The sequence below is a fragment of the Lampris incognitus genome, chromosome 6 (assembly GCF_029633865.1).
Source record: "Lampris incognitus isolate fLamInc1 chromosome 6, fLamInc1.hap2, whole genome shotgun sequence".
NCBI classification, from domain to species: Eukaryota; Metazoa; Chordata; class Actinopteri; order Lampriformes; family Lampridae; genus Lampris; species Lampris incognitus.
In genome coordinates this window covers 15,243,596-15,258,817 of record NC_079216.1, presented here as the reverse complement: position 1 = coordinate 15,258,817, position 15,222 = coordinate 15,243,596, and the positions used below count along the sequence as shown (strand labels likewise).

The 15,222-nt window shown below is 47.0% G+C and overlaps 1 protein-coding gene across 1 annotated transcript in view; it reads right to left on the bottom strand.

Moving 5' to 3' along the window:
• Window positions 1–15,222, bottom strand: part of mfge8b (milk fat globule EGF and factor V/VIII domain containing b) — a 56,633-nt gene that overhangs the window by 17,273 nt on the left and 24,138 nt on the right. Inside the window, exon 5 of the mRNA XM_056281363.1 lies at window positions 5,268–5,381. Within this exon, the coding sequence (XP_056137338.1) occupies window positions 5,268–5,381 (114 nt within the window). The remainder of the gene's footprint in view (window positions 1–5,267; window positions 5,382–15,222) is intronic.

The window sequence follows — 15,222 nt, the reverse complement described above, 5'->3', positions numbered from 1 at the left end:
AGATAAATCATTCAGAGAAGCCATTCAGTACAGACAATTCCACAAATTTTAGAAACGGCCCTCTTTACACTGACAGTTCTCAATCTAAGTACCATTAAATCCATTATGCGTACCATGGTGCAAGGTTAATCAAAACCAGTCTGCCTGAGGTTTGCAAAATATATCATAAAAGAAACAAAGAGATTGAAGTGGCCACATAATACACTGCTCAAAAAAATAAAGGGAACACATAAGCAATGCAATGTAGCTCCAAGTCAATCACACTTTTGAGATATCAACCTGTCCAGTTAGGAAGCAACACTGATTTGTGAATCAATTTCACCTGTTGGTAAATTGTCTAATTTCCACCTGGTGGAAATTAGACAATTTGCAAGACAACCCCTATAAAAGGAATGGATTTGCAGGTGGTGGCCACAGACCATTTGCCTGTCCTCATCTTTTCTGGCCGATCTTTGGTTAGTTTTTCATTTTGCTAGTGCCCTCACCACTAGAGGTGGCATGAGGCGGTATCTGCAAACTACAGAAGTTGCTCAGGTAGTGCAGCTCATCCAGGATGGCACATCAATGCATGCTGTGGCAAGAAGATTTCATGTGTCTCCCAGCACAGTGTCCAGAGCATGGAGGAGGTACCAGGAGACAGGCCAGTACACCAGGAGACGTGGAGGGGGCCGCAGGAGGACAACAACCCCGCAGCAGGACCGCTATCTGGTCCTTTGTGCAAGGAGGAACAGGAGGAGCACTGCCGGAGCCCTACAAAACGACCTTCAACAGGCCACTAATGTGCAGGTTTCTGCTCAAACAGTGAGAAACAGAATGCATGAGGATGGTATGAGGGCCCGACGTCCACAATTGGGGCCTGTGCTCACAGCCCAACACCGTGCAGCCCGATTGACCTTTGCCAGAGAACATCTTGGTTGGCAGATTCGCCATTGGCGCCCTGTGCTCTTCACAGATGAGAGCAGGTTCACACTGAACACATGTGACAGACGTGAGAGAGTCTGGAGACGCTGTGGAGAACGTTCTGCTGCCTGCAACATCCTCCAGCATGACCGGTTTGGCGGTGGGTCAGTGATGGTCTGGGGAGGCATATCCTTGGAGGGCCGCACAGACCTCTACGTGCTAGCCAGAGGTACCATGACTGCCATTAGGTACCGGGATGAGATCCTCAGACCCATTGTCAGACCATATGCTGGTGCAGTGGGCCCTGGGTTCCTGCTCATGCATGACAATGCTCGTCCTCATGTGGCCAGAGTGTGTCAGCAGTTCCTGTATGTCGAGGGCATTGATGCTATGGACTGGCCTGCACGTTCCCCAGACCTGAATCCAATCGAGCACCTCTGGGACATCATGTCTCGTACCATCCGCCAACACGATGTCGCACCACAGACTGTCCAGGAGTTGACCGATGCCCTGATCCAGGTCTGGGAGGAGATCCCTCAGGTGACCATCCGTCGTCTCATCAGGAGCATGCCCAGACGTTGTAGGGAGTGCATACAGGCACGTGGAGGCCACACACACTACTGAGCCTCATTTTGAATCGTCTTGAAGAATTTCCACAGAAGTTGGATCAGCCTATGTTCTCATTTTCCACTTTGATTTTGAGTATGATTCTGAATCCAGACCTTAATGGGCAAATGATTTTGATTTCCATTGATCATTCTTAGGTTATTTTGCTCTAAACACATTCCTCTGTCTAATAAATAAAGATTTTCAGCTGAAATATTTCATTCATCGAGGTCTATATTGTGTTTATAGGTGTTCCCTTTATTTTTTTGAGCAGTGTATATTGATTCCTTGTGAGAGCAAGCTTTTTAAATCCTGCTTACGTGATCAGCCTAACAACTAGGCTGCTTGTCCAAATCACATCGGCTTTACTGTCTTTTTTCAATTATATTCATCTTAATCCAATTTTCTTACACCATTTTATACACATCCAACATATTTTGTGTGTGTGTGTGTGTGTGTGCGCGCATGCATGTGTGGGTGTGAGAGAGCATGCAAAATGTGATTGCATGAGAATATGTAAAGCGATTTGAGTGGCTGCAGCAGCTAGAAAGTGCTATATCAATGCATATGAATATATAGTGCTAAATAAATGCAGTCCAGTTACCATTTACCATCTATTCATGTGTACATGTAGGCCCATCGTTAAGCAGATCAGTTATTTTTTTCTAAGTAATGGAGTTTTAGAGCACTGCAGTTTGCAAAGGTTAACTAGGTATGCATGTCACCCTGAGACATTTCAGATACACTGATGAGCCAAAACATTATGACCACTCACAGGTAAACCAAATAACGTTGATCATCTTCAAACAAGGGCACATGTCAAGGTCTGGGTAGATTACATGGTAAGCAAACAATCAGTCCTCGGTAGTCAGCATGTTGGGTGCAATAGAAATAGGCAGGAGTAAAGACCTGAGCGACTTTGACAAGGGCCAAATTGTTATGGCCAAATGACTGGGTCAGAGCATCTCTGAAACAGCAAGGCTTGTGGGGTGCTCCCAGTCAGCAGGGGTGAGTACCTACCGGCAGTGGGACGAGGAGGGACAAACCACAAACCCCATAAACCTGCAACAGGGTGTTGGGCACCCAAGGCTCATCAATGTGCAAAGACGGCTATCCCATCTGGTCTGAACCGCCAGAAGGTCTACTGAGGCACAATTCACAGAACATTTTAATGATGGTTATGGGAGGGAATGTGTCACAAGACACAGTGCATAGCACCCTGCTGTGTATGGGGCTGCATAGCCACAGACCGGTCAGAGTGCCCATGATGACCCCTGTCCACCCATCGAAAGTGCCTATAATGGACATGCGAGCATTGGAACCCGACCTTGGAGCAGTGGAAGAAGGTCGTCTGGTCTGATGAGTCCCATTTTCTTTTAGATCACATTGTTGGCACATGTGTGCTGTTTACCTGGGGAGGTGATGGCACCAGGATTCACTGTGGGACGATGACATGCCGCTGGAATTGGACAATGTTCTGCTGGGAAACCTTGGGTCCTGCCATTCATGTGGACGTCAATTTGACATGTGCCACCTACCATATACATCATTGCAGACCAGGTACACCCCTTCTTTGCAATGGTATTCCCTGATGGCAGTGATCTCTTTCAGCAGGATAATGCACCCTACCACACTGCACACATTGTTTAGGAATGGTTTGAGGAACATGATGAAGTGTTCAAGGTGTTGCCTTAGCCTCCAAATTCCCCAGATCTCAATCCGATTGAGCATCTGTGGGATGTGCTGGACTGACAAGTCAAATCCACAGCGGCTCCACCTCGCAACGTACAGGACTTAAAGGATCTGCTGTTAATGTCTTGGTGCCAGATAACACAGGACACCTTCAGGGGTCTGGTAGAGTCCATGCCTCGGCAGGTCAGCGCTGTTTTGACAGCACACGGAGGACCAATAGCATATTACACAGGTGGTCATAATGTTTTGGCTCATCAGTGTATGTACACTCTTCTTCCAAATGAGTGCAGGGTCGACCAGTGGTGCCAAAATTCAAAATTTTTGATATACACTCACTGGCCACTTTATTAGGTACACCTTGCTAGTACCGGGTTGGACCCCCTTTTGCCTTCAGAACTGCCTTAATCCTTCGTGGCATAGATTCAACAAGGTACTGGAAACATTCCTCAGAGAGTTTGGTCCATATTGACATGATAGCATCACGCAGTTGCTGCAGATTTGTCGGCTGCACATCCATGATGCGAATCTCCCGGTCCACCACATCCCAAAGGTGCTCTATTGGATTGAGATCTGGTGACTGTGGAGGCCATTTGAGTACAGTGAACTCATTGTCATGTTCAAGAAACCAGTCTGAGATGATTCGAGCTTTATGACATGGCGCGTTATCCTGCTGGAAGTAGCCATCAGAAGATGGGAACACTGTGGTCATAAAGGGATGGACATGGTCAGCAACAATACTCAGGTAGGCTGTGGCGTTGACACGATGCGCAATTGGTACTAAGGGGCCCAAAGTGTGCCAAGAAAATATCCGCCACACCATTACACCACCACCACCAGCCTGAACCGTTGATACAAGGCAGGATGGATCCATGCTTTCATGTTGTTGACGCCAAATTCTGACCCTACCATCCGAATGTCGCAGCAGAAATCGAGACTCATCAGACCAGGCAACGTTTTTCCAATCTTCTATTGTCCAATTTTGGTGAACCTGTGCGAATTGTAGCCTCAGTTTCCTGTTCTTAGCTGACAGGAGTGGCACCCGGTGTGGTCTTCTGCTGCTGTAGCCCATCTGCCTCAAGGTTCGACGTGTTGTGCGTTCAGAGATGCTCTTCTGCATACCTTGGTTGTAATGAGTGGTTATTTGAGTTACTGTTGCCTTTCTATCAGCTCGAACCAGTCTGGCCATTCTCCTCTGACCTCTGGCATCAACAAGGCATTTTCGCCCACAGAACTGCCGCTCACTGGATATTTTCTCTTTTTCGGACCATTCTCTGTAAACCCTAGAGATGGTTGTGCATGAAAATTCCAGTAGATCAGCAGTTTCTGAAATACTCAGACCAGCCCGTCTGGCACCAACAACCATGCCACGTTCAAAGTCACTTAAATCACCTTCCCCATTCTGATGCTCGGTTTGAACTGCAGCAGATCGTCTTGACCATGTCTACATGCCTAAATGCATTGAGTTGCTGCCATGTGATTGGCTGATTAGAAATTTGCGTTAACGAGCAGTTGGACAGGTGTGCCTAATAAAGTGGCCGGTGAGTGTACTTACTCAAGGTAATATTTACTTTTCATCCTCTGGTTGGGGAGCTGGGTTAGCAGGCTAAGGCCAACCTAGCATTAGCAGGCTAACTCTCTCTCCTCATATGTGAGTGGTATTCCTCAAAATTACAGGATTACTTTTGCAAACTCCACACAGAGGACGACCTGGGATGATCCCCCAGGTTGGACAACCCCGGGGTTCAAACCCAGGACCTTATTGCTGTGAGGCGACAGCGATAACCACTGCACCACCGTGCCGTGCCGTAATGCATTTGTGTGTGTGTGTGTGTGTAAAGTACTGGGAGTATATTCATGTATGTTTATGAGAGTGTGTTGCAATGTGGTGAGTATTTAGTAATGACCTGAATATGAGCTCATGTACTGAATATACTTTTTTTTTTTCACTTATAGTGTTTAGTAATGCATGTGCATCTCAATAAACTGCATGTGTAACAATGGAGGATATTTATATACTCAGAGTGTTTGGTAATGTTTCAAATGTACTAGTACTGAATGGCCACACTTACGGAGTTGACAGTGTTTGCCCACATAGGGGGACGGGCACCGGCAGATGAAGTCTCCATCCAAGTCCCTGCAGGAGCCACCATTGAGACAAAGCTGGCCAGTGCAGTCATTCATGTCTACAGAGAGAAAAACCACACCTTCCTTCAGTGTAACTGACAAATATTCATTACAACTGTTAATTGTCTGACCTGAAAACAGAACAGAATCAAAAGGTGTGGGAGAGAGTGACACGTCATGCTTGAGAAAGAGGGATTTGAAGAGTCACAAGTCATTTCACACCCGGGTTAGTCATGCAGTGGCGGTAGCAACCAGTAGGTTAGTAGGAAAAGCTCATTTCCTAATCATTGGTTTAATTTCCCGATTGCAACCATTTAAAACCGGAGAGGAGGAAGTAATGTTTATTCTCTCTTCACTTAATGTCTACCGTCGATGTGCCTTTGAGCAAGGTGACAAGATGCTAGCTGCACCTTGACACCTGCAGAATGCATCAGAATTAAAGACAGTGGTGGTGCCGGGTGGCTCCCATGTGTAATCTGCAACTGCCTGAGTGGGAAACAAAAACAATACAGACTAAAACTACCCTTAGTAAACAAGGACAAGAATATCTGAACAGTCAAGTTTAGGCAATTCTTTTTTGTTTTGCCCCCCCCCCTTTTTCTCCCCAACTGTACCTGGCCAATCACCCCACTCTTCCGAGCTGTCCTGGTCACTGCTCCACCCCCTCTGCCGATCCGGGGAGGGCTGCAGACAACCACATGCCTCCTCCGATGCATGTGGAGTGGCCAGCCACTTCTTTTCACCTGACAGTGAGGAGTTTCACCAGGGGGATGTAGCGCGTGGGAGGATCACGCTATTCCCCCCAGTTCCCCCCACCCCCGAACAGGCCGACCAGAGGAGGCACTAGTGCAGCGACCAGGACACATACCCACATCTGGCTTGCCAACCGCAGACACAGCCAATTGTGTCTGTAGAGATGCCCGACCAAGCCGGAGGTAACGCGGGGATTCGAACCACCGATCCCCATGTTGGTAGGCAACGGAATATACCACCACGCTACCCAGACGCCCCAAAGTTTACGCAGTTCTAACTTCTTTCTTCACAAGTTAACTTCTGTGCATTTTGTACGTATCTGACAAGATCACGGTAATATTCCAGTCAAGCACGAGTTAGGTTTTAACATCATGAGACGTTTCTCTGCAAGTTCACTGCAGCACTGTGGTTTTTAATACCACCTCTAGATGGCAGGCTTACAAACCATATGCATCAAGCTCAGTCTATGGCTGGGGCGGATGAGCCTTTTCCAGGCAACAAAGCGGGAGAGGGACACATGCATTTGAGTGGAATGATAAACAAAACCCTTCGTTTCCTCACTCATCCAGACTGCCGGTGTGTCTAAACTGCCTTTCAGTGTGTCCTATATTGGCTGTTTAGCATGTAAATGGGGAACGGGGCACCAATTTAGCTTGCAGGATGCAGAAAGCAGGACATTTTATGCAGACTCAAGAGGTTGTAGTCCTCACAGTGCTTGAAATGACAGAAGAACCTGCATGTAAATAAGGCCAAGAGACAATTATGCTTCATTTCTCTTTCTTTGTGTGTGTGTGTGTGGGGGTCTCTCTCTCTCTCTCTCTCTCTCACACACACACACACACACACACACACAGAGCAGTATCCATCCACCCACTCACGCATTGGCTCTCCAAAAATAACTGTCTCAAAACTGTCTCAAAACATTTCTATTCATAGAAATATAAAGGAGTGCCATGAAATCTTTGGATGGTTGGAGGTCCATAGTATTAATGCTACTGGTTTATATAGCTCACACATAACAGAACATTTCCTGCATGAGAACTTCCTAAACTAATGTCGAACCCTTTATACTCCCGTTGCAAACACAAAGGTTGGTAGTGAGTTCCACTCTGCATGAACAGTTTTACTTAAATGTGTCGCTGTGTAGTAAAACCATTAAACCTACTGTACTTTTAGTGGACACAAAGAGTGTATTTGATACTAAACTAGTGAAACGCTTGGTTGGGCGTCCCTACAGACACAATTCGCCATGTCTGTGGGTGGGAAGCCGGATGCGGGTATGTGTCCTGGTCACTGCACTAGCACCTCCTCTGGTCGGTCGGGGCACCTGTTTGGAGCTGGGGGATAGCGTGATCCTCCCACGCGCTACGTCCCCCTGGTGAAACTCCTCACTGTCAGATGAAAAGAAGCAACTGGCGACTCCACATGTATCAGAGGAGACATGTGGTAGTCTGCAGCCCTCCCTGGATCGGCAGAGGGGGTGGAGCAGGGGATACAATTGGGGAGGAAAAGGGGGGGGGGGTTCCAAAAAAAAAACTTGTGAAACTGCTCCCAATGTTCTTATACTGCTATGGTAAGTACACTGAAGGTATCAAACTGTCAGCAAAACAATGCCTTCCCATACCGACATGTAGATGGATATTCTCTCTCTCTCTCTCTCTCTCTCTCTCTCTCTCTCTCTCTCTCTCTCTCTCTCTCTCTCTCTCTCTCTCTCTCTCTCTCTCTCTCTCTCTCTCTCTCTCTCTCTCTCTCTCTCTCTCTCTCTCTCTCTCTCTCTCTCTCTCTCTCTCTCTCTCATATACACACACATACACACAAACGTATAAGCATACATCCAACATCCCAGAGACCTACATCAGTTGACAGACTGATAAGACACCCCTGGTCAAATCCTAAAATGCACCAGGTGGCCCTCTCTGCAATAAGAGGATTGGGAGCCAGGAAGACCAAACAGTCGGTTGCACTGCTGGCCACATCCCTGGCCAGGCCATGACCCATTTAGCAGAGGTGGTGTAGCAAGTAACAGCCACAGTACAGTACATTGTCAGCTGGGGCAGGTGGAGGAAGAGTGCACGTGGTGGGGTCTTGCACAATGCAGCTCGATATGCAGAGCTGCCTGAGCTGCCACCTTGGCCTGATATGGCCAAGGTGGCAAAAACCACCAAGTCACTGCAAGTCACTTTGGATAACATCTTCCACCACATGCCTTAAAAAATAGGAATAGGAAGTTAACACAGGAACAGGAAACAACGGATTGTTTAGGATTCTTATTATACTGATGCAATATGCTTTTCATTATAATTATCTACACTGCGCACACACACACACACACACACACACACACACACACACACACACACACACACACACACACACACACACAGTGAGAGAGCGTGCATGGGAAAAAAAGTAGACCGCACACCTATGGACTGCATCTGACAAAACCCTCCATAATGTCTGTCACGCCAACCACATATAGACCATGACGAAAACAACACAATTCACAACACATCGATAATAATCAGCCCCCTGTCTCGACACCAAGCTAAAAAAACTATATACAAAGCTCATGTGAAACCTGACCCCGATCAATGCGGATCGAAGGTCAGCTGGCTGTGCACATGACCATCAGCAGAGCTATCTGGGCTTTGCTGATGGTCTGGGTCTTGATCCGCAAGGCACTGACCTGACTCTAGTCCTGGGAGTTCTCCTAAAAAAAATTTTTTCAAAAGAGTGGGATGCGATGCGTTAAAGAGTCCTTAACCCCCGCCCTGAGTGGTTCGGGTTCAATTGGAGCTCAATACTTGGTTTTAAAAAACGTTTTTAATTTCTTTGGTGGGTGGTTAGCCAAAGCCAAAGAGCAAGAAAAAGCAAAAAAAAGGACTTCTGCGCTGATCCTTGTGCTGGGCTAGCAATAAGCAGTGGCCTAAAGGAGGACCACATAACATTTTAACAGCGTTCATTCTGTACAGGGCCACTTTTTAATGAGAAATCTAACCCCCGTCGTGACCTTTGACCTTTCAAACACACAAAAAGTAGTAAGTGCCGTTTGCCTTTATAGGGCATGGTAGTTCCTTCCCGAGTGCACCGCTCAATGTTTCTCTCTTCCTCCACCACCAGCGGCAACGTCAAAACAAGGAAATTACATATGTCTGATCTCCACTGCTGTTATTCCCATGGCAGGAATGTGTGGAGGGGGGTGGGTGCCCCAAAGCCAACATGCCCACCACGTTAAACCAGTAGAGCATTAATTACAAAAGAAAAAACATTCTGCAGCCGGATATTGTGGATTGAATGTAGTGTACCACAGAGCACCCCGGATCACAGGCGCCTAAGCAATGGAGTAAGTGGAGTAAATCCATCCCCATTATTCAATTAGGGGGAGCAAAGTTGGGGTTTGGCTACCACACTTTTCATCTTTATACAGTCCCCCTAAACGGGTGATTATATTTAAGAAGCCCACATCAATGATCATTTTACCATTTTCAGCAGCTGACAAAAACAAGTAATTACAAAACATCACACATTTTGTTTGGACCACCCTTGGAGTTAGTTCAGTCGAACCCATCACTGATGGCTTGCCACAGCTGCTTCGGCTGTCAATCAGTCTGTCAATCCACACAGGAGTCTGACTGGCTACAAAGCTGAGAAACATGCCCTATAGCTTAACTGTTATCTACTACCACTACTTTCAGCTGCTCCCGTTAGGGGTCGCCACAGCGGATCATCCATTTCCATCTCTTCCTGTCTCCTGCATCTTCCTCTGTCACACCAGCCACCTGCACGTCCTCCCTCACCACATCCATAAACCTCCTCTTTTCCTCTTCCCTCCAGTTCCATATTCAGCATCCTTCTCCCAATATACCCAGCATCTCTCCTCCACACATGTCCAAGCCATCTCAATCTTGCCTCTCTTGCTTTGTCTCCAAATCGTCCAATTTGAGCGGTCCCTCTAATATAATCGTTCCTAATCCTGTCCTTCTTCGTCACTCCCAATGAAAATCTTAGCATCTTCAACTCTGCCACCTCCAGCTCCACCTTCTGTCTTTTCGCCAGTGCCACTGTCTCCAAACCATATAACATAGCTGGTCTCATAACCATCTTGTAAACCTTCCCTTTAACTTGCTGGTATCCCTCTGTCGCAAATCACTCCTGACACTCTTCTCCACCCACTCCACCCTGCCTGCACTCTCTTCTTCATCTCTCTTTTGCACTCCCCGTTACTTTGGACAGTTGTCCCCAAGTACTTAAACTCATACGCCTTCGTCACCTCTACTCCTTTCATCCTGACCATTCCACTGTCCTCCCTCTCATTCACACATAGGTATTCTGTCTTGCTCCTACTGACTTTCATTCTTCTCTCCAGTGCATACCTCCACCTCTACAGGCTCTCTTCAACCTGCACCCTACTCTCGCTACAGATCACAATGTCATCCGCAAACATCGCAGTCCACAGAGACTCCTGCCTGATCTCGTCCGTCAACCTGTCCATCACCATTGCAAACAAGAAAGGGCTCACAGCTGATCCTTGATGTAATCCCACCTCCACCTTGAGCCCATCCGTCATCCCTACCGCACACCTCACCATTGTCACACTTCCCTCATACATATCCTGCACCACTCCTACATACTTCTCTGCAACTCCCGACTTCCTCATACAATACCACACCTCCTCTCTTGGCACCCTGTCGTATGCTTTCTCTAAATCCACAAAGACACAATGCAACTCCTTCTGGCCTTCTCTATACTTCTCAATCAACATTCTCAAAGCAAACATCACATCTGTGGTGCTCTTTCGTGGCATGAAACCATACTGCTACTCGCTAATCGTCACCTCTCCTCTTAACCTAGCTTCTATTACTCCTTCCCATATCTTCATGCTGTGGCTGATCAACTTTATACCTCTGCAGTTGCTACAGTTCTGCACATCGCACTTGTTCTTGAAAATCCATACCAGTATGCTTCTTCTCCACTCCTCAGGCATCCTCTCACTTATCAAGATTGTGTTAAATAATCTAGTTAAAAACCCCACTGCCAGCTCTCCTAAACAGCTCCATGCCTCCACAGGTATGTCATCTGGACCAACCGCCTTTCCACTCTTCATCCTCTTCATAGCTGCCCTCACTTCCTCCTTGCTGATCCACTGCACTTCCTGATTCACTATCCCTACATCATCCAACCTTCTCTCTCATTTTCTTCATTCATCAGCCCCTCAAAGCACTCCTTCCACCTTCTCAGCACACTCTCTGGGCTTGTTAGCACATTTCCATCTCTGTCCTTGATCCCCTTAACCTGCTGCACATCCTTACCAGCTTGGTCCCTCTGTCTAGCCAATCGGTACAAGTCCTTTTCTCCTTCCTTCATGTCTAACCTCTCATACAACTCACCATACACCTTTTCCTTTGCCACCTCTATCTTATATATAGCTTCACTGTGATCATTGACTGACATATAACATAGGAAAAGATGTTGAATGAACCTCTTTGGCCCACTGACTCCAGCCAAACTTTAAATTAGCCAAAAGTAGGATTGTACTGTCGCCGAAATGCCATGTGAGTCAACGTTAGCTAACTTTGCCAGCCTACCCACCTAGCATTAGCTCTCTGATCGGGCAGGATTCGGCTATGGAGATGGGACGTTCACAATGGAGCTGAATCAGAGTTGGCTCTTAAGTGTAACATGGCTACCCGGGCGGTACGGTGGCCCAGTGGTTAGCACTGTTGCAAGAAGGTCCTGGGTTCGAACCCCACGCCATCCCAGGTCCTTTCTGTGTGGCATTTGCATGTTCTCCCCATGTCTGCGTGGATTTCCTCCGGGTGCTCCGGTTTCCTTCCACCATCAACAAGACATACATGTTAGGGTTAATACTCCTGTCTGTGCCCCTGAGCAAGGCAATGGAAAGAAGAACTGGAGTTGGTCTCAGGACGCTGCACTGCAGCTGCTCACTGCTCCTAGCGTACAATGTGTTAAATGCAGAAAACACATTCACTGTAACCAAACAACTGTACAATGATCAAATAAAGTGTCTTTCTTCTTCTTTCTGTTAACAGGGCTGCCAACTCTCACGCACTGACTGTGAAACTCGGGCAATTAACACTTCACACGCTCGCACGCCATACGTCCATTTTCTCACGCAGAGAAAAACAACTAACTAATCTAGACGAGTGCATGTGGCTGTTTCTTGACTTAATCCAAAAGGTCTGAGGGGGTCCTCCCCCCCAGACCTCGCTCCCGCCAACTATGTATCTTTCCAAGTTTATGCTGCCATTTTAAAACATAACCATGCACCCATGGCCAGGATAGCACCCACTCAAGGAAAGTTTCAGAGAAAGTTCTCAGAAAGAAAAAAAAATCTTATGTCATAAAACTTATTTTTAAGAAAGGCACTCAACCAGAATAACAAAAGAACTAGTGGCACCTATAACCTCGCACTTCCAGTGTATCTGTCAATGAGAGGTGTCATCTTCCAGGAGTGAAGATCTGTCCGAGGTGGTTCATGCTCACGAGGCCACACACACCAAAAATCCACCTTAAGCAAGGACACGCTGAGTTAACCAATATGCGGGTTCATGTGTCAGTGATTAAGGCTTGCAAAACAAAGCTAGGGAAACACAACATCACGGAGTTCAAGCTAACCTTATCCTGAACCAGTTGTCTCATGTACGAATGGAAGTGTGAATGATTGATGGTCCATGCTTTGAACATGAGATGGACTGGATGGAGACCAGTCCACTGTGTCTCCAGCCACACTATGCTAGGAACGGCTCCAGCCTATCCCTAACCCTGAGGAAGAGTAAAATGGGTAAAGAAAAATGGATGGATGTGCGTCCGGATAGTGTGGCGGTCTATTCCATTGCCTACCAACACAGAAATCGCCGGTTCGAATCCTTGTTTTACCTCCGGGCTTGGTCTGGCGTCCCCACAAACACAATTGGCCCTGTCTGCGGGTGGGAAACCGAATGTGGTTATGTGTCCTGGTCACTGCACGAGTGCCTCCTCTGGTTGGTCGGGAAGCCTGTGTTCGGGGGAGGGGGGGGATCGCGTGATCCTCCCATGCACTACGTCCCCCTGGTGAAACTCCTCACTGTCAGGTGAAAAGAAGCGGCTGGCGACTCCACATGTATCGGAGGAGGCATGTGGTAGTCTGCAGCCCTCCCGGGATCAGCAGAGGGGGTGGAGCAGCGACCGGGATGGCTCGGAAGAATGGGATAATTGACCAAGTACAATTGGGGAGGAAAAGGGGGGGGGATCCAAAAAAAATTGATGTATGTGATCAATAATCAAATACCTATAAAACAGAAACCTTTCATTTTATTTGGAACAGCCACTGCAGCTGCAAACGATCCAGATGTTAATGAAGGGGGACAAACGTGTGGCAAAACTCCTTTCCTGTAATTGTTACTCTCAAACCAGTGAAACTAACAAATCACAATCACAACAGCTGGCGATGACAACTGGGATGACCATGTTAACTGTTAAGTGAAGCTTGGGTAACTGGCTGTAAAGTGTCCTAGGTGAGAAAGTTTACGTGCCCTTTGGAGTTTGATAAATGGACAATGGCATACAGTATTACATGCGTCAGGTTTGGAGTCAGGTCTATGATACCACGAAAACACACACAGATATCGTCTCTCCAGGGGACAGACAGACTGCCCACACCACCACATCCTGGGAGGGGCAGAAAACTCTTGAACAAAAACAAATACATGAGCAGTAGACACACACACACACACACACACGCCTTTTTTGCAATTTATGCACTCGCACTCCCTCACGCACACAAACACACCCTGACTAATACCGCCAACATCCACATAGTATACAATAGACACACACACACACACACACACACACAACCTTCTGCAGTTCAGGCACTCACACATATAACCTCAACCTTCCTTTCTAAAGAAAAAAAAAAGAAAAAAGAAATAAAGGTAAAGTACATAAAGAAAATAGTCCTTGGCTTTCTTTTTGCTATCATGCCATCTGTTTTGGTGCTAGCTAATGAGAATCACTAGCTAAGGATCCCCCCTCCCCCTACTTCCTTTCTCTCCCCCCCCACACTCTCTCCCTCTCCCCCCCATACCCCCCCCTCCACACGGAGGCTTTCAGGCCCATTTGACCTGACAGGGATAAGTGCAGCAGTCAGACCTGAGCAGCTACGCCGACACTGACGTTGGAGGACATTCTTAATTCACCGTTCCGCCTCGGAGCCCTGTTTTTCCACCCGGCAACAGGAGGGGTGCTGACGTTTGCGAGTGCTTGGCGCAGACTACCACTTTCTGTTGGCTGGTCCCGGCACAAGGGATAAAACCACACGTGCATTTCTTATGTGTGTGCACAAACCGAATGTGCGTGAGTGAGAGAGCTTGGGATGCACAGCACCAAATTTTTGGCACCCAGCACCAATAATGGACATGTGTGGCACTGTGTGTGAGTGTGTGCGAGTGTGTGTGCAGGCACATACATTCTGAGTGAATAAATGTGGGAGTGAGTATGTTTGGGTTAACGGCAGATTTCCACAGTCTCTGCGGCTCAACACACACACACACACACACACACACACACATACTGACACACTACATACACACAGGCACTAATAGACTTCAGACTCCTGTGAGACTCAAGCGATACACTACACACAAACACACTTCATATATGCACACACACACACACCCTCTCAAACTGCTCTTTTCAGATGTACTCACACAAATGCACATAAAATCAAAATATATCATGTGCATACACACACACCCTCACACTGAACACACACACACACACACACACACACTAATTAGACAGCACTAAAGCTTGTCTTAACAGTCAGTCATCAGCCGTTGTAAATGAGGGGGAACCTCTGGCCTTCCAGAGGGGTCTTTATAAATTGACAGGGTCAAATGAACCCCCCCTTTCATTATCACTGATGTGTTACCTAATTAGCATTACTGAAAAGCTAGCTTCACATGCTGTGCTTTTTCTGGCAGCTAAACTAGCAGCGCCTGCCAACAACCTTGTGAATGTGTGTGTGTGCGTATATATATATATATATATATATATATATATATATATATATATATATATATATGGATTATGATAAGCTATGGTTTGTGGCTCAGTGGTATAGAAATTGGCTGTCAACGTGTGAGT